General features: G+C 40.4%; 1 protein-coding gene across 2 annotated transcripts in view; it reads right to left on the reverse strand.

Annotated features, from left to right (window-relative positions):
- Positions 1 to 3,694: 3,694 nt before the first annotated feature.
- The window catches only part of ADGB (androglobin), an 88,309-nt gene continuing 72,599 nt past the window's right edge, over positions 3,695 to 19,404 (reverse strand). The window contains exons 32-35 of one of the 2 annotated variants that reach the window (XM_087939712.1): positions 17,817 to 17,904; positions 6,575 to 6,677; positions 6,057 to 6,240; positions 3,695 to 4,071 (exon numbers count right to left, since the gene is read on the reverse strand). In XM_087939712.1, the coding sequence (XP_087795838.1) occupies positions 3,880 to 4,071; positions 6,057 to 6,240; positions 6,575 to 6,677; positions 17,817 to 17,904 (567 nt within the window). In that variant the 3' untranslated portion in view covers positions 3,695 to 3,879. Of the gene's footprint in view, positions 4,072 to 6,052; positions 6,241 to 6,574; positions 6,678 to 17,801; positions 17,905 to 19,404 lie in introns of both variants that reach the window. The other variant, XM_087939707.1, reaches the window with a different exon arrangement.

Raw genomic sequence — 19,404 nt, forward strand, 5'->3', positions numbered from 1 at the left:
AATGTGCTTGTATGGTTGCCAAGAAAATATTGCTATCATGTGGCCATATAGTTACAACTGTCAACATGTGTATACACACACACACACACACACACACACACACACACACACACAAAACCCTACTGTTAACATTCTCATTCAAATATTCTTCAGGGACCTCCTGAAGGGCAGAAATCTTGTTTCCGTGCCCTTTGCTCAATATAACATTGTGCCACTTGAATTGTGCTCATTGTCATTTCTCAGGCTTTTCTAATATCTTCCCAGGGAGGCTTAGTAACAGACAAAGGCATTCATCCTTGCTACTTTTTCTTATGTAGGGAAGGGAAAAAAATAACATTGTCCGTCCAATTGAGAGGTCCATCTCGAGATTTCATAAGCCACACAGCTTTTCCATAAGCAAACCATATCCATACCTGAATGTATGCCCAATGATGAATCTACATCAACGTTTCTCCATACAAAATATTTGTATTTCCTTTTCATCATTTTTTTTTTCTTGGACATTCACATTCGTTCATTTCTGATTCACTCCTTGACATATCACATCATTCTTCCACACATCTCTAAAATAAAGCTTCACGTTCCATCCTCGGTTTTCATCTGAAATAATTTCACCATTTTTATTCTTACTTCAGTTTTCTCTGCTGGAGGCCTTTTCTCTGCTTAATCCTTTTTGCCCACTTCTAAAAATAGTGTTGATTTCCCTCAAAACTGGAATTGCATTTCCTCTGTTAATACATTTTAATATTGATTTTAAAATAAAAAATAAAAAAATAACTTACTGAAAAGCATTGTTAGATTTTTAGGAATGGTTGAAAACAAGTATTTATTTATGCTATATTTTATGTAGACCTGCATTCTTTACTTAAGATGCCCCAAATCCCTGAACTTTATTCTTCCCTAACAGGGGTTTCTTCTCTTTGAAGAAATTTGCTGGCTGAGGCCAGACAGGCCTTGTGTTGGATGCCTTTCTGTAAAACGATGAGCTAATTCTCTACAGGAGTTTGGGATTTTAAAATAAACAAATAGAAAACCACAATGCTTATTAAGAATATGAACTCACAGTTATGTAAAAGTACATTATGTAAAAGTAAAAAATTGAAGTTTGATGTTATTATCCTATTCTACTGCCCCAAAGGGAGTCAGAAGTCAACGTCTTTTCTTTATTTTTTCCTTCTTTTCTACACTTTTCCGTCCCCTATTTTTCCTATTTTATTTTTGTATTATAAATCTAAACTAATAAAAATAAATGGAGTGCAGTTAGGCTAATCAACAGCAAGAGTAATAACAGAGGAAGTCCTTGACTCACAACCGTTTGTTTAGAGTTCATTTGAAGTTACAATGACACTGAAAAAATGATTTATGACTGGACTTCACACTTACAACTGTTATAGCATCCCCTCAGTCATGTGATCGAAATTTGGGTCCTTAGCAACCGGCATGTATTTACGATGGTTTTAGTATCCTACAGTTATTTCATCACTATTTGTAACCTTCCCAAACAGCTTCGAACAAGCAAAGTTGGGGGGGGGGGGGAGCAAGATTTGCTTAATGACAACTTGATTCTCTTAAATTGCAGCGATTTGCTTAACAACTCTGGCAAAAAGATTGTAAACATGAGTGTGGTTCACTTAACAAATGCCTTGCAACAGAAATTCTGGCTCCAATTATGGTCTTGAGTCAAATACTATCTGTGTTATTTTATTAACTGTGCTTCTATCTGTCAATCTTGTGACCTACGGATGATTGATAGAGGGATCTCCTCACACTATGCTGGCTAAAAAAATCTTTACACCAATGATTTATAACAAACCATCTCCACATCTGTAGCTGGAAGGAATTCCTGTGGAATTTTTGGTGCTCTCCAAGCTTGCTTCTTTGCTTGATGATGATGTTTACTTAGTTGGGCAATGAAAGGCCAATGCAAGCAAACACAAAACTCAAATGCACCACAACTCCACAATTCAGCTCTAGGTTACAGGTATTGTTTTCTATTGAAGCCTCAGGTGTACAAGAAGCCTGGAGGCACTACAGCCAGCTATGTCTTAGGTAGAACTCTATTCACAGAATCAAGAACAGATTTCCAGGTGACAAGCTCTATATGTCAATCCAAGGAACTTGACACATTTTCTATATACCACTATGATAGATGATGGACCCTTGCGCACCTTCACAAGGGCTCCCCCTGCCCACAGCAGGGGTTCGTTTACCCGCCTGCCAACCTGCTTGTGAGCTGCCTGGGACTTGGAACTTTCTCTTGGGTTCCCTACTTCTTTGGTTGTTGGAAAATTCCCAGCAAGTCATTGTTTAATGACAGCAACGGAGATTGCTGTGATTGCTATCAATAATCAATGAGGTCAGGTGACATTCTGCTTGATGGCCACATAGCTTAGGGACAGAATTTCTGGTCCCAATTATTGTGCTAACCAAATGCATTAAAAACACAACTTTTAAAAGACATTAGTCTGAAACAGAGGTGGTATTCAGCAGGTTCTGACCAGTTCTGGAGAACCGGTAACAGAAATTTTGAGCAGTTCAGAGAACCGGCAAATATCACCTCTGACTGGCCCCGCCCCCATCTATTCTCTGCCTCCCGAGTCCCAGCTGATTGGCTGGGTCTTCTTTTGTTGCCCCGAACAAGAGAACAGAGCTGGAAAGCAGGTTAGTGGGGTGGGGAGGGAATGGGATTTTGCAGTAACCTTCCCCCAGTGTTCTGACCCAACCGGTTTCCCAAAGAGCAAACACAGACAAAGGGAGCAGCCCCCACCTTTTAAGGTTTAATAACGAATTTTGTTCCTTTACAGATAAAAGGCTGCTTTCCACTAATTAGCTCGGACAAGAAAGAGGCTTGCCAAGTTGTTTGTCAATGCTTCCAAAAACCCAGAGATAAGAACTAATTTACAAGATTCTCTAAAGACGAACTAAGATGTCCACAAGCTGAGCTTCAGAGCTTCTTTGCCTTCTGCAAAGAACATTTTTCCAAACCTGGCTTTTATCCTCCTGAGGGAGGGGCCATTACCTTGCAGCTTTACTCCCGAGTCACCTGTGCTGCTGTAATTGTTCTTTCCTTCGAGCAATCCTTCGTGCATGTGCACTTGGCACAGGCTCCTTGGGAACCTCCTCATCACTGCTGCCAGCCCCCACAATCTCTGAAGGCAGCAGTCCATTACCTGATGGTCCTGGTTCCTCATCAGAGACCTTGCTCTCCTCAGCCATCTGCACCTCCTGCCGGCTAACCACAACACCCAGGAGTGGGGAGGGAATGGAGATTTTGCAGTATCCTTCCCCTGCCATGCCCACCAAGACATGCCCACCAAGCCAAGCCGTGCCTACCAAGCCACACCCGCAGAACAGATAGTAAAAAAATTTGAATCCCACCACTGGTCTGAAACTCTTGTAGCAATTTCTGACATTTGCAATCTTTTATTGTTACATTAACCTATACAGCTTGTTTATGAACTTCATCCTGTTCTAACGAACTGGAAAATTAAAATTGCAGGGATGTTCCTTTCCTTTGCCAGGCAATGAGATAATAGAACTGTTTTTCTTCTCCCCAAACCTCCTACCTCATCTGTGCCATTTTGGCACCTTTAGCCTAGGAATGGACTAAAAATAGTGAAAGGCTTGTACAAATAATTGTATTAGAAAACTTTATTGTAATTAAGATGCAAACATAATGCAAAACTCAATGTAAAGCTAGTCAATTTTTATATCAGTGACAGAACTTTAAAATGCTGATGCAGTACTAAATTAAGACAGCAAAACAATACTTTAAAAAAACAGCATTTAAAAAACTCTGTTCTATATACCTAAACTACAGTGTAGTAAAAAGGATCTTTTCTCAACAGTGAATTTAAGAACATATCCCAGAAAATACTATTATTTTTTCTTCCCTCCAGGTTTCCCAGCCTTTTTTTTCTGCACATCTGGGCTTTTCTTCTCTTGCTCTGCTCGAATGGCGGCTTCTTCAGCTGCTAGTGCTTCTAGTCTTAAACGTTCAGCCTCCAGTAGTTTGCCTCTGTATGTGTCTCGGATTCCAAAGATCCTGCTTCGTGCCTCATCTAAGGCTATCTGTCCAAAAATAAATATACATGCTCCATGCGCAATCAGTATGTATGTGTATCTCTCTCTCTCTCTCGTGAATAGGACATGAGGCCCTATCATACCGTAATTACCAGAAATATGTCCGCTTCTGTCTATCTTTCTATCTTTGTCTCTTTCTCTCTCTCTGCACATATATATGTATACATAGAAACCTCTAATAATTAAGGCATCAGAAGGAGTTCATGTATTCTAAAATTACTTATATCTTTTCCTTTGCCTCTATATTAAGCCAATTGTCCATATTATACACTAAGAAAAAATATTTTCCTTCTGTACATTTTCTGTATATATATATATCTTTAAAAGATCACATATAGTCCTCATTTACCGATTGCCTTGTTCATTGATTGTTTAAAGTTATAATGAGGACTGGAAAAGTAAGTTTATGACCAGTCTTTGAAGTTGTGGTTGTTGCAGCAGTGTCCCTATGGTCTTGTGATGACCGTTCCAGTACTTTGCAATGGGCATGCATGTACCACAGTCCTTCTGAGGTCGAGGAGGAAGATTGTTGGGGGCAGTATGCTGACTCTGCAGCCACAGGATCACCATTTATGATCTTCACAGCCACTTCCAACCAGCGGTCAATAGGGGAGCCAACAGGAAGGAGGGAGTCATGGTCATGAGATATTGTGCTTAAAGTCCTGTGGTGATTTCATTAACAATCACATGAAACTGATGTCATAAATTTGGAGCAATTCCACGACATTTCATTCTGTGACCATGTCACTTAGTGACAGAATTGCCAATCCTAACCACGGTTGGCAATTGAAGACTACCTGTAGCCCTTAAATGAATTTATTTCATTTCTTTGAAAGTTATGATTACAATTACAGTGTTTAGTGAAGACTCAGTATTATAACAATTTATTCCTCACTTTAGAGTGCTAACATAGCCTGCTCTAGATTATCTGTTACTTCCTTTCACAATGGTAAAATATACTTTAGTTTCCTCAAAATGGTATTTGCTAATCATTCAAGAGGTTTATGCTTCGAAATTATTTGAATTAAGTGCTTGAGACCTCATGCAAGGACAGCATCTGCCTGATTTTCGTTAGATTGATCCATCATTGAATCAAAAGCTGCTTGCACCCACTTTAAACTCTTGGGGAGAAGTCTAAAAACAGCTGACCTGCTCAAATGAGATTGGAGAGGTGCTATGCTCAAGCAAGATCCAAAACCTCTCATCCAGATTACTTGGAAAGTATGATGAATTCTAATTACTTTATTCCTCGGTGATGCAATGGTTAGAATGCAATACTGCAAGCTACTTCTGCTGATTGCCAGCTGCCTGCAGTTTGGCAGTTCGAGTCTCAACGGCTCAAGGTTCATTCAACCTTCCATCCTTCTGGGGTTGGAAAAAATGAGGAGCCAGATTGTTGGGGGCAAAATGCTGACTCTGTAAACCACTTAGAGAGGCCTGTAAAGCACTGTAAAGCAGTATATAAGTCTAAGTGCTATTGCTATTGCTATTGATCACCAAACTCTTGCTACCCATAAAAAGGATTGATTTCTTTTATGTTTATTATTGTTTTATTTTAATATTAAATTCATTATTTTGTGCTGAAATTTTGTTTGTTCATTTAATTTGTTGCCATTTAAAGTTAGAACATAATAAAATACCATTCCCATAAACCAATGCTGAATAACTTCATTACCAGACAAGATGAAATTAGTTTTGTTATCTCAGTAAATGTTCTTATATTGAATTATTAGATGTTTTATAAATATTATTTTATATTAAATATTTATTTAAATGTGAGTCCAACAGCTGCTTTTTCAGACACAGTACTTATTCCCAGGCCAATATGTCAAAACTGAAAAGATAATAGGAGTTAAATTAGAAGTATATTTGGAAATTTGTGGAGTAAAATATCTGATGAGCAGAATTCCTAAAAAAGCCACAATAGTAAGAAGTGATAAAATAAAGAAGTTGTCAGTAATAAGCAAACTTACTTGTAAATCTTCATACATTTCCAGTACATTTTGCTTCAACTGATTCCTCGACATGCGTTCTTGCTGCCTATGTTCCAGAACTAGTTCTCGAAAATGTCTAAAATTATTTATTTCCTCCGTTTTACGCATCTCTTGCTGTTGGATAGTGGTCTCATTCTTTAAGATAGGCACGGCCAGTGTTTTTCTAAAGGTAAAAAGAGACATCTACAAATATTGTCTTCATAAGGCATCTTAATTTTTGTGCAGCCTCAAGATCTAGGTATATTTCCACATGAACAGAAAACACTTCAATTATAAACCCAGTGAAGGCACCATGGGTTGCTAATTGCAGAGGCACCAACAGCAGCCAAGTTAAATACTTAAAATAATCAGCAGAAGTTAAAATGATTGACAGAGTAGCCTACCTGTCCAGAGTCACCTTGTAGGGGAGATGAAAAGCATAAAAACTGAATAAATAAATAAGAATAAAACAACTAACAGTGCTTTGGTCTAGCTATATAAAATGTAGTGCTACTTACTTAATATAGGGTGCAAGATCTATAGGAGCCCATTCCTTCCGCTGAATGGCTAAGCCTGCTTCAGTGACTGGAGGAAATGTTTCAGAAACGGGAGAAACATTTTCTATCAAGATAACAACAACTGAATTAGCTCGCAGCAGGCATACATTCTCTTTTCTAGTACAAAATATTTAAAACCACCAGTACTTTATACGAAGAACTCATCAAATTTCATCAAAATGTTATCAGCAAATTACATTGGCAATTTAGTGGGGTAGGCTTTTGTGGCTAGTATCAATTGGACAGTCTGGTCTTTAGGATTTAGTGATTGTGGTCTGATTTCCTGACACTTCGTCAGCAATGGTGGCTCATATCTTCAGAGACAAAGTGGTCTGCCATGCTATGCAGACCCACAGGCAGCGGAGCAGAGACTGACTGGGTTCCTGCCTTAATAGCCAGTGTGTTGATATTGTTATATGACAATTTTGATGTAGAAATAGAAGTACATAGCACTGAGTATAATTGCATAGTGGCATACTAAATTCAATTTGCTGTGATTGCGATGAACTCCTTGATTAACTTTGAGCTCTCTTCCTTATTTCTGAATAGATTATTCTCATTCTCAAAACTGACAGATTTCTTCTATTTGACTGGCAGTGTATCTGTGTTTGCAGGCCAACTTTGTACATATGAGATCACAGAGGAAGTGACTAAATAAGCTTTTTCTTTGTGAACTGTTGAGTCACAAACCTACTGCAGCACTTCAGAACACTAGAAAGAGGAAACAGTCCAATACACAACATCTTTTAATATACTGGTATACACACAACATTATCAAAAATGTCGTACAGTCACATTATCAGTACAATCTATGAAAGGCATAACGCTCCCAGACTTCAAAAAAATCTCAGGAATAACCAGTTGACTATTACAATAACATGGCATCACTGTAGTACTCAAACCATAAAAAAGAATAATGTCAGGTTTCCAAGTGATGAAATCTATTTAAAAAGAAAAGAGCAAAGTCCATCTTCCAAGACAATTTCTTTTATTTAGGAGAGCATCAAATTGGCAAAGTCCGTGGTAATTCTGGATCTGGCACAACCTGGAATTACCCTACAATATTAGAAGTTAGAAACATCCACCAAAAGTCACATTCTCCAACAGAAGTAATGTGTGTGTGTATATATGTATATATGTATATATGTATATATGTATGTATGTATATGTATGTATGTATGTATGTATATGTATGTATATATATATATATATATATATATATATATATATATATATATATATTCTTAAATTTTTATGGTACTTACATGCATGGTATTCCAGCTTTGTTTGGGTATTTTCCCACGTCATTGTAGTTGTGCTTTTAAAGTTGCAGCAACGTTTCGGCAGAATCTCATTTGCCATCTTCAGGCTTCTGTATGAACACTATACAGAAGCCTGATGATGGCAGATGAGATTCTGCTGAAACGTTGCTACAACTTTAAAAGCACAACTACAATGACGTGGGAAAATACCTGAACAAAGCTGAATACCATACATACATACATATATGTAGGTCTAGGTCTGTTCAGGTATTTTTCCCGTGTAAGATTAAGAATATCCTGGCGACGTTTCAGTGAGGTCCCACTCGACATCCTCAGGCTGGTGCTTTTGGCTTCGTGCCAGTGCAAGCAGTGTGCGATCGGAGTTGACGTCTCTCTATAAATACTGGGGGTGTGTGTGTGTGTGCTGGGCTGGTTGGCTGTGCTGCTGCCTCTTGATTGGTTGTGTGATGGCCTTGTGAGTTTTGTTGTGGAGATATCCTGGATCTTGTGCTGTAATCTCTTGGGTCGTTTGTTTTGTAGTGAACCCTCACCATAGCAGAAACCAATGTCCTTTCCAAAGGATTCAACTTTGCAGTCGCCCCCAAACACATCCCCACTGAAAACATTATACGCGGAGTTGAAACTAGCCTAACCAAAACCAACCCAGATGCAGCCAACAAAATCAGACTTGAAGTCACCAACGTCCTCTGCTCCAGCAACCCACCCAGAAGCAACCTACACAGAGAAGAACAAAAAGCACTCACCAACCTGAGGAAAGACAGCAACATAGTCATTCTCTCAGAAGACAAAGGCAACATCACAGTCGTAATGAACACATCGGACTACCACTCCAAACTATCCAACCTACTCCAAGACCCCGCATACAAACTGTTGGGTATATGGATACACCAACTAGGTTTGGGTGAATAAATATATAAACCAAGGTTTAAGTGTTTGTAGCTTTAAGCACCAAACTGCAATGTAATTAGATAATTAAGGGTGCGGTTACAACCTGCAATAAAAGGCAGAGAGAGAAACGTAATAGCCCTGCTCTGCTGGTCTGGTCTCTCTGCCTCTCTGTCTGCCTGCTGCTTACTCCTGTTTGAGACGTCTGCTTGATACTGTTTTGTTGGCTACTGTGCTGGATACCGTTTCTGCTGAACAAAATAACCCTATTCCCTTGGTGAGCTGATATCCTGTGAATACTCAGCGTTGTCTTCAAGAGAAAGGTATCGGAAGGAGAAGATATCTCAACAAGCAGATAAGGACATAGTACTGACTAGTAAAATGGACTAAGTTACTGGATGGATATATTTGTGAATGACATATGGACTGATTGACAATGCTTAAACTCTGAATGGATTAAACTACTATTTAAAACTAGTAGTTTGTCCCCAATCACTAACAGTTGTCTCCAGTGTGTGTATACTCTTGGGCCCAGCCTCTCTCATTTGGCTGCCTGGCTTGACTGCTGCTGCACACTCTGCTTGGGGGTTTGTCCCCAATCACTAACACAAACCTCTGAATACTGACCCCACCACCTACCTAGAAAAAACCACCAAATCCAAAATAAAAGCGTCTCCCATCAGCGAAGAGATCCAGCAGAGAATCATCCCCAGAGAAAAATCATCCAGATGCCCTAAGCTCTATGGCCTCCCCAAGATACACAAAGAAGGAATACCACTCAGACCCATAGCTCCATAGGCTCACCTCAGAATCTTTCCAAATTTCTCGCCAAACAACTCCAGCCCTACACAGAATCCATCACCTCACACGTACAAAACTCCTTCCACTTCATAGAAACAATAAAGAAACAAAACCTACAACCCAGCAACCTACTTGTGAGCTTTGATGTCATATCCCTCTTCACTCAAGTACCCATCAAAGAAGCCTTGACAGCCATCCAAAACAAATACAACCCCCCCAAACACATCCTAGATCTGACCAACCACTGCCTAACCAACACATACTTCATCCACAATGGACAAAGATACAAACAGATAGAAGGAGCACCCATGGGATCACCCCTCTCACCCGTCATCGCTAACCTATACATGGAACACTTTGAAACCAACGCTCTAGACAAATCTGAACACAAACCCAAACTCTGGCTCAGATATGTAGATGACACTTTTGTAATTTGGCCACACGGGAAAGAAAAATTGGACAACTTCCTCACACATCTTAAGAACCTACACCCCCAAAATACAATTCACCATGGAAACAGAAACCAACAACCAACTTCCCTTCCTGGACGTCCTAATTTACAAAAAACCCAATGGCTCCCTAGGACACACCATCTACCAGAAAAAAACACATATCAACCGCTATCTAAATGCACAATCCCATCACCACCCTGCACAGATCAACTCCATAGCCAAGAACCTCATCTCCAGAACCAAACGCCTAGCTGACAAAGACCACCTGAGAACTACACACCCTCACTAACGTATTAATTTCCAACGGATTCCAAAGAAACACTATCACCAATCCAATCTGAAAAGAGATACCCCTCAAAAACCAAGACACAGAACAAGGCAATGGTATCGCACTCCTCCCCTACATCAAAGGCACCACAGACAAAATCAGCAAAATTCTCCACAAACCCAATATCAGGACAGCCTTCGGCACTGACCAAAAAATAGCCAACATCCCAAGAAACCCCAAAGACAAGATCCAGATAGAAAACCAAGGAGTTTATGAAATACCATGCAACAATTGCCTAGCTGCATACATTGGACAAACCAACAGGAGAATAAATGCATGCATCGCAGAACACAAAAACGCAGTCAGAAGAGAAGAAAATACTTCCTCCCTCTTCCAGCACCTTAAAGCCACAGGACATGAAATTAATTTTGAGGGAACCAAATTAATATCCAACACTGAACACTCCAGCAAGAGAATAATCAGGGAAGCCATCAAGATAGAGAAACACCTCCATAACATGAATAGACGGGACGATACCTCCCGCCTACCAGATATCTGGAAGCTAGCCCTCACCAACAAATGAGTCCCAGCCACGAAAACCAACACCAGACCCAAAACAACACGGGACACCACCGCCAATTCCCCCTCATCAGACCCAGGCCCAAGCCCATCCTATAAATGAAGGACAACCACCATCCAGAAAACAGACCACGGCTACTTCGCCAGCTGTTGCACCCACCAACCCCAAAACCAAACAAGCTGACACACGCCAAGAACACAGACCCAGACCCCAAACTCGAAGCCAGACTAAAACCCAGAATGCTACATCACAGCCACCCGCTCAGGATATCACATTAGAAAACTCAGGAAATTACACCACAAGAACTCAAGAAGTTGAGAAGAGCTGAACAACTTCCTCACACACCTCAACAGCCTACACCCCAAAATACAATTCACCATGGAAACAGAAGCTAACAATCAACTTCCCTTCCTAGATGTCTTAGTATACAAAAAATCCAATGGACACACCATCTACCAGAAGAAAACACATACAAACCGCTATCTACACGCACTCACACCACCACCTAGCATAGATCAATTCCGTAGCCAAGACACTCATCTCCAGAACAAAATGCTTAGCCGAACAACACCTAAAAACTGAACTACACACTCTCACTAACATACTAACAGCCAATGGATTCCAAAGAAAGACGATTACCCACCTGATCCAAAAGAAACCCCAACCAAAATCCAAGACAGAGAACAAGAGAATGGCAAAGCCGGAGGCTATATGGCAAAGCAATATATAAAAGGCACTACAGACCAAATCAGCAAGATCCTCCAAAAACACAACATTAAAACAGCATTCTACACAAACAGAAAAATATCCACCATCCTAAGAAACCCTAAAGACAAAATTGAGTTAGAAAACCAAGGAGTATACGAAATCCCTTGCACAGCCTGTCCCACCACATACATCGGACAAACTAACAGAAGAATAAGTGCACGCATTGAAGAACACAAGAACTCAATCAAAAAAGAAGAACCGACCTCTTCCCTGGTCCAACACCTCAAAGCCACAGGACATGAGATTGACTTTAAAAATACCAGAACTATCGCCAAAACCGAACACTTCAACAACAGAATAATCAGAGAAGCCATAGAGATAGAAAAACGCCCACACAGCATGAATAAACGAGATGATACCTCCTGCCTACCAGCCATTTGGAAACACGCACTTATTAACAAACGAGTACCTAACATGAAGAATGACACCAGACCCACACCCACGAGGGCCACACAAGATTCTACCACCACACTTCCACATAGAAAGCAGACTCACAGCCACACAGAAGATGAGACACGACCATGGACCAGATGCCGTACTGCAGCTGCATCACTACCTGCTTCAAACTCCTCTGACCCATACATGAAGCGAACTGACGCTCACCATGAAGATGTGGCATGACCACGAAGCCAAACAACAGGATCACAGCTCACCACCTCAAATCCCCCAGCAACTAAGACTAACCTGAGCACAACCAAGCCCCCACCTGAACAGAACACACCCCTAGCCAATCAGAACACAGCCAACCCCCCTACCAATCAGAACACAGCCAAAACCCCAACCAATGAGAACACACCCCCAGTCAATCAGAACACAGCCAAGCCCTCACCCAATCAAGTCACACCCCCACTAGCAGTTAAAAGGAAGAAGCAGCTGCAAGCTCACATTACTCTGAGAAGCACAAAGCCGAAGACACAAGCCTGAAGATGATGAATGAGAGACTTCATCGAAATGTCGCCTAGATACTTCCAATTTTACAAGGGAGAAAACCCGAATAACCAAAGATGCACATACAAATACCCGTGAAAACCTCAGAAAACTATATATATGTGTATCTATCTATCTATCTATCTATCTATCTATCTATCTATCTATCTATCTATCTTTGGTTGTTCGGGTTTTCTCCCGCGTGATCTGTGCTGGGTGGTGGTGTGAGAGTGCATGTAGATAGCGGTTCAGAAAACAAATATTGCACCTCTACGGGGAGGAAACCCACCATCTGACCAGGACTTATGAAAAACTTGAAGTCCAAAGAGCTTCCATTTTATGTGACCTTGCATTCCTATGCAACTGCCGAGATCAAAATTTAATTCCCACAAGCTTCCAATTGAAATTCCACACCAACACAGCAGCCACCAAACGCATCCTAAAAAGAACAGAATTGGCCCTAATTAGAAATGAACTTCACACAAAAAGGTTTCTCCTAGACCAAATCAACAAAGATCTCCTCACATTCCACCTCAGACTCAGCAACAAGATTCACCCCCTACTTTGGGACAAATCCAAACAACTCGCTGTCTGGAGAGCCGAAACACAGACCAACCTCAAGACAGACACACACACCAACAAACTCAGGAAACTACAACAATGCCAGAAACCAACTCCTCCCCCCCACAGCCACACATGAAACAAACAGTGCACAACATCTCAGACAAGATCCTCACTGAAGCTGAAACCAAGGTCCTTTCAAAAGGATTCAACTTTGCTGTCGCTCCCAAACACATCCCCACAGAAACCATCATATGTGGAGTTGAAACCAGCCTCACCAAAACCAACCCTGACGATGCTAACAAAATCAGACTCGAAATCACCAACATCCTCTGCACTAGCAAACCACCCATAGCGACTTATCCAAAGAAGAACAAACTGCACTACTTAACCTGAAAGAAGACACCAGCATAATAATCCTACCAGCAGACAAGGGCAACGCGACAGTGGTTATGAACACATCTGACTACCAAACCAAGTTAACCAACCTACTCCAAGACCCCACATACAAACCCCTAAAGACAGACCCCACCACCTACCTAGAAAAAAACTACCAAATCCAAAATAAAAGCCTCCCCCATCAGTGAAGAAATCCAGCAAAGAATCATACCCAGAGAGAAATCATCCAGATGCCCTAAGCTTTATGGTCTCCCCAAGATACACAAAGAAGGAACCCCACTCAGACCAATAGTCAGCTCCATAGGCTCACCTCTACGAAACCTGGCCAAATTTCTCGCCAAACAACTACAACCCTATGCAGAATCCATCAACTCACACGTAAGAAACTCATTCCAGTTCATCGAGATCATAAAGAAACAAAACTTACAACCCAGCGACCTACTAGTAAGCTTCAATGTCATATCCCTCTTCACCCAAGTGCCAATAAAAGAAGCCTTGACAGCCATCCAAAACAAATACAACCCCCAAGCACATCCTAGATCTGACCAACCACTGCCTATCCAATACATACTTCACCTACAATGGACAAAAATACAAACAAATAGAAGGAGCACCCATGGGATCACCCTCTCACCTGTCATCGCAAACCTCTACATGGAACACTTTGAAACACAAGCTCTAGAAAAATACGACCACAAACCCAAACTCTGGCTCAGATACGTAGATGACACCTTCATAATCTGGCCACACGGGAAAGAAAAACTGAACAACTTCCTCACACACCTCAACAGCCTACACCCCAAAATACAATTCACCATGGAAACAGAAGCCAACAATCAACTTCCCTTCCTAGATGTCTTGGTATACAAAAGATCCAATGGCTCTCTAGGACACACCATCTACCAGAAGAAAAACACATACAAACCGCTATCTACATGCACTCTCACCACCACCCAGCACAGATCAATTCCGTAGCCAAGACACTCATCTCCAGAACAAAATGCTTAGCCGATGAACAACACCAAAAAACCGAACTACACACTCTCACCAGCGTACTTACAGCCAATGGATTCCAAAGAAAGAAGATTACCCACCTAATCCAAAAAGAAACCCCAACCAAAATCCAAGACAGAGAACAAGAAAACAGCAAAGCCCTCCTCCCATATATAAAAGGCACTACAGACAAAATCAGCAAGATCCTCCAAAAACACAACATTAAAACAGCATTCTGCACAAACAGAAAAATATCCACCATCCTAAGAAACCCCAAAGACAATATCGAATTAGAAAACCAAGGAGTATCTGAAATCCCTGCACTGCCTGCCCTACCACATACATTGGACAAACTAACAGAAGAATAAGTGCACGCATTGAAGAACATAAGAACTCAATCAAAAAGAAGAAACGACCTCTTCCCTGGTCCAACACCTCAAAGCCACAGGACATGAAATTGACTTTAAAAATACCAGAACTATCGCCAAAACCGAACACTTCAACAGCAGAATAATCAGAGAAGCCATAGAGATGAAAAACGCCCACACAGCATGAACAAACGAGATGACACCTCCGCCTTCCAGCCATTTGGAAACCCGCCCTCATGAACAGGCAGTACCTAACATGAAGACTGACACCAGACCCACACCCATGAGAGCCACACAAGATGCCACCACCACACTTCCATGTAGAAAACAGACTCACACCCACTCAGAAGATGAGACACGACCATGGACCAGAAGCCGCACTGCAGCTGCATCACTACCCACTTCAAAACCCTCCGAGCCATACATGAAGCAAACCGACACCCACTATGAAGATGCAGCACGACCACGAACTCGAAGCCAAACAGCAAGATCACAGCTCACCGACTCAAATCCCCAGCAACTAAGACTAACCTGAGCACAACCAAGCCCTCACCTGAACAGAACACGCCTCCAGCCAATCAGAACACGACCAACCCCCAACCAATCAGAACACAGCCAAACCCCTACCAATGAGAACACACCCCCACCCAATCAGAACACAGCCAAGCCCCCACCCAATCAAGTCACACCCCCACTAGCAGTTAAAAGGAAGAAGCAGCTGCAATCTCACATCACTCAGAGAAGCACAGAGCTGAAGACAGAAGCCTGAAGATGATGAGACTTCATCGAAACGTTGCCTAGATACTTGAATCTTACGCGGGAGTAAACCCGAACAACCAAAGATACACACACACACACACACACACACACACACACACACACATATATATATATATATATATATATATATATATATATATGGATCTTTGGTTGTTCGGGTTGTTCGAATCTTATGCGGAGAAAACCCGAACAACCAAAGATCCACATACAAATACCATGAGAACCTCAGAAAACAAATATATATATATATATATATATAGGCATATATATATTTGTTTTCTTAAGTTTTCATGGGTACTTACATGTATGGTATTCAGCTTTGTTCGGGTATTTTCCCACGTCATTATAGTTGTGCTTTTAAAGTTGTAGCAACATTTTGGCAGAATCTCATCTGCCATCATCAGGCTTCTGTATTGTGTTTGTCTGTGAGTCAGGCTTCACAGCCATTTCTATTTTAAATTTGGTGCTAGCCTCCTTCTGTGTTAGAATGGTTTTTTCTTCATTCTGATTGGTTGGGAGTCTTGGTCTGTGTTTATTGGTCTTGGAGTTTGCTGTGTTCTGCTTGATTGGTGTTTCTAATATCTTCTGTCTGTTTTCTAGCTTTTTTTTGTCTTGATTGGCTGGCAACATTGTGTTTCCTGTATTGGAGGCTTTTAAGTCTGACTCACAGATGAACACTATACAGAAGCCTGATGATGGCAGATGAGATTCTGCCGAAACGTTGCTACAACTTTAAAAGCACAACTATAATGACGTGGGAAAATACCCGAACAAAGCTGAATACCATACATATAGATACCCGCAAACACACACACACACACACACACATATATACACACATACTAAGCCTAACTCAAATGGCTACACATTTGCCAATTTCGGCCTTCACACACTTGTCCTTTACAATATTTTAAGCAAAAAAAACCCCCAATAGTAAAGAAATAAAACAGAGGCCATATACAATATATAGTGCAAGAACTATAACAACTATGAGGTAGAGTAGACAGGCAGAAGACTAGCAGAGCATATCCACAAACACCACTTGGCTGACAGAAGATACAGTGAAAACTTAATTTCACAACCATAGTTTTAATTGGGAAACTATTAGCTTCTTAGAACAAGCCAAATTAAAAAAAAACAGTCTAGGGAATTCCTGGGCATTCAGACAAATCAGCCATCAATAGTCATATAGAGATAACCACATTTAATGAACTGTTCAAAAGAGACAAAAAAAAAAACTTAGAAAGGAAACAAAAAGACTAGAACACATTTTCTCCAACAGCCAACACATCAAACACACAACCAGGCAGAAAACAATATTTTAATCAAGGAACCACCAAGGAGGAAACTATACCGCTACCAAAACTGGCAGAGCAAACTACTGTACTGTACATAAACAGGCAGCAAATCTCACATTCACTTGAACTGCTGATATTACTTTGTGAATAACAAAACATCTGCATGCAACCAACCAAGTTCAGAGAACATCAAGAACTCCTCAGTTCAACCCTATGCTACAGATATTCTCTTCTATTGATACTTTAGAAAGTATGTCTAGTCCCAAGGTAAGTCCCAGAAAGTGTAGACGGCAAGAAGTTATAGGTAATGATACGTTATGGAACATGACTTAATGTAGCATATGTAAAGCCTAGAGCACATTGTTGTTTTTTTCACCTCTACCAATAACTGACAGGGGAAAAAAATTCAGCTCTACATTAATTTTGCCCATTTCCACAAATAATAAGTGCCACTTCTAGAACATAAAATAGTTGGATGGGACCTTGGAAAATGGAGGTTTTCTAGTCCAAACCCTTGCTCAAGTAGGAAACTCTATGCCATTTCAGACTAATGGTTGTCCAGTCTTTTTTGGAAAACCTCCAGTGATGAAGCACCCATAACTTCTGAAAGCAAGCTATTCCATTGGTTGACTGCTCTCACTGTTAGGAATTTTCTCCTTCTTTCTAGATTGCTTCTCTCCCTGGTTAGTTTCCACCCAGTTTCTTGACTTTCTAGTCTATAGTTGAATGACAGGCAACATTCTCCTTTCTATGATTTTGAAATCTCCATGACAAAGCTTTCCTTTCATGAATGCTTAATATCATGTTTGTATTGCCCATGCATACCTGCGTCCCTTGAACCTGCAGTAGGGCTGGCATTCTCAGTCTCAGCTTCCATCAGGTTTTTTTTTGTGCACTCATTAATATAACGTACACGTTCTTGAGCAGCCTGGAAAACAGATTTGTTGCAGAAAATTAGAAGAACAAACTTGCATGTTCTGTTACCTACCAAGCCAATTTGACACAGAAACATTTTAATATTTACAAAATATACATTGAACAATGAATTAATTTTATAGATCAATAGGCCTAAAACACCTAATGTAGTCATAAGTATCGGTATATTCTTGCTTTGCTTTGGATTATAGATCCTACAATCTACTTGGATATAAAATACATAACATTAATACAAATCTAATAAGAACTTTATAAAATTTTTCAAATAGTTTTTTTCTTCAAATATGTTTTTATACAATACTGACAAAAGTATCTGCACGATTCCAATAGCCAGTCCATTGGCATATAAAAAGGAACTGAGTGACTCCTTTTTGAACTATTCTTGTGCATAGCTATGAAACATAAAATATAACACAGTACAGCTGCAATTGGTGATTTTTTTTAATTAACAGAAATATACCTTTATTTCCCATCTTAAACAGGCCTTAAGCAATAAGAAATGGTTTACAAATGGGGAGTTTGATGCAGTGTTTTAAATTCTGTGCCCTAGCATTGATAGGAGTAAGCATGAACTTGTCTTTCAGATTAGGGATGTGCAGCATCTACAACTGATTTATTGATTACAAGAAAGCCTTTTATTGTAATCATGACAAGCTGTGGCGAGCCCTTTAAGATCTGGGGATGCCAACACAACTGGTCAATTTGATGCAGTTGCTACACACTAGTCAGGAAATTACTATGCGGACACCATATGGAGATACTGACTGGTACAAGTTAGAGAAAGGAGTACAGCAAAGTTGCGTTCTTTCACCTTTTTTATTCAACGTGTGTGCCAAAGAGATTCTGAGAAGCTGGAACTTGAAGAATCAAAAACTGGAATAAAGATTGGCAGAAGGAACATCAGCAGTCTTTGATAAGCACAATTTTCCTCTCAGAAACCAATGAAGGCCTGAAGCGTCCGATCAAAAAGATTGAAAAAGAAAGCAAGAAATTTGGCCTCTTTCTGACCACCAAAGACCAAGCTCATGACCATGGTGAGGAATGAAAATGTCAAAATAACAACTGACGGTGAAGAATTGGAGTGTGTTAAAAGAATTCACTTTTCTGCAACAATAGGGTGAGACAGGTGTACCATGAAAAACTAGACAGGAAGAAAATTGACTTGGAAAATGTGGAGAGAGCTGATCTATAGAATAGCTGAAAATCAGATGCACCTGAACAGATAGCAGCAGCAGCAGCAGCATTCTGGATCTGAAGACAAAAGATGCCTTGGAATATGAGGAGACATGCATGGAACATCTTTCTACAATTTCTTAAGACAATATTTTCCTGGATTTACATTGCAAGTATGGATTTGCATTACAAACATTATTCTAAGAAAAGATGCCGCTGTTTTAAGGAATTGCAGACTGGTAGTATATCAATCCCTCCAAAGTACTTTTCTCTTTTGAAAATTAAGTACTGCACAGCCTTATTTCAGATACAATTAAAT

This window comes from Pseudonaja textilis, chromosome 1 (assembly GCF_049901715.1).
Source record: "Pseudonaja textilis isolate UNSWEBS1 chromosome 1, rPseTex1.2, whole genome shotgun sequence".
Taxonomy (NCBI): Eukaryota; Metazoa; Chordata; class Lepidosauria; order Squamata; family Elapidae; genus Pseudonaja; species Pseudonaja textilis.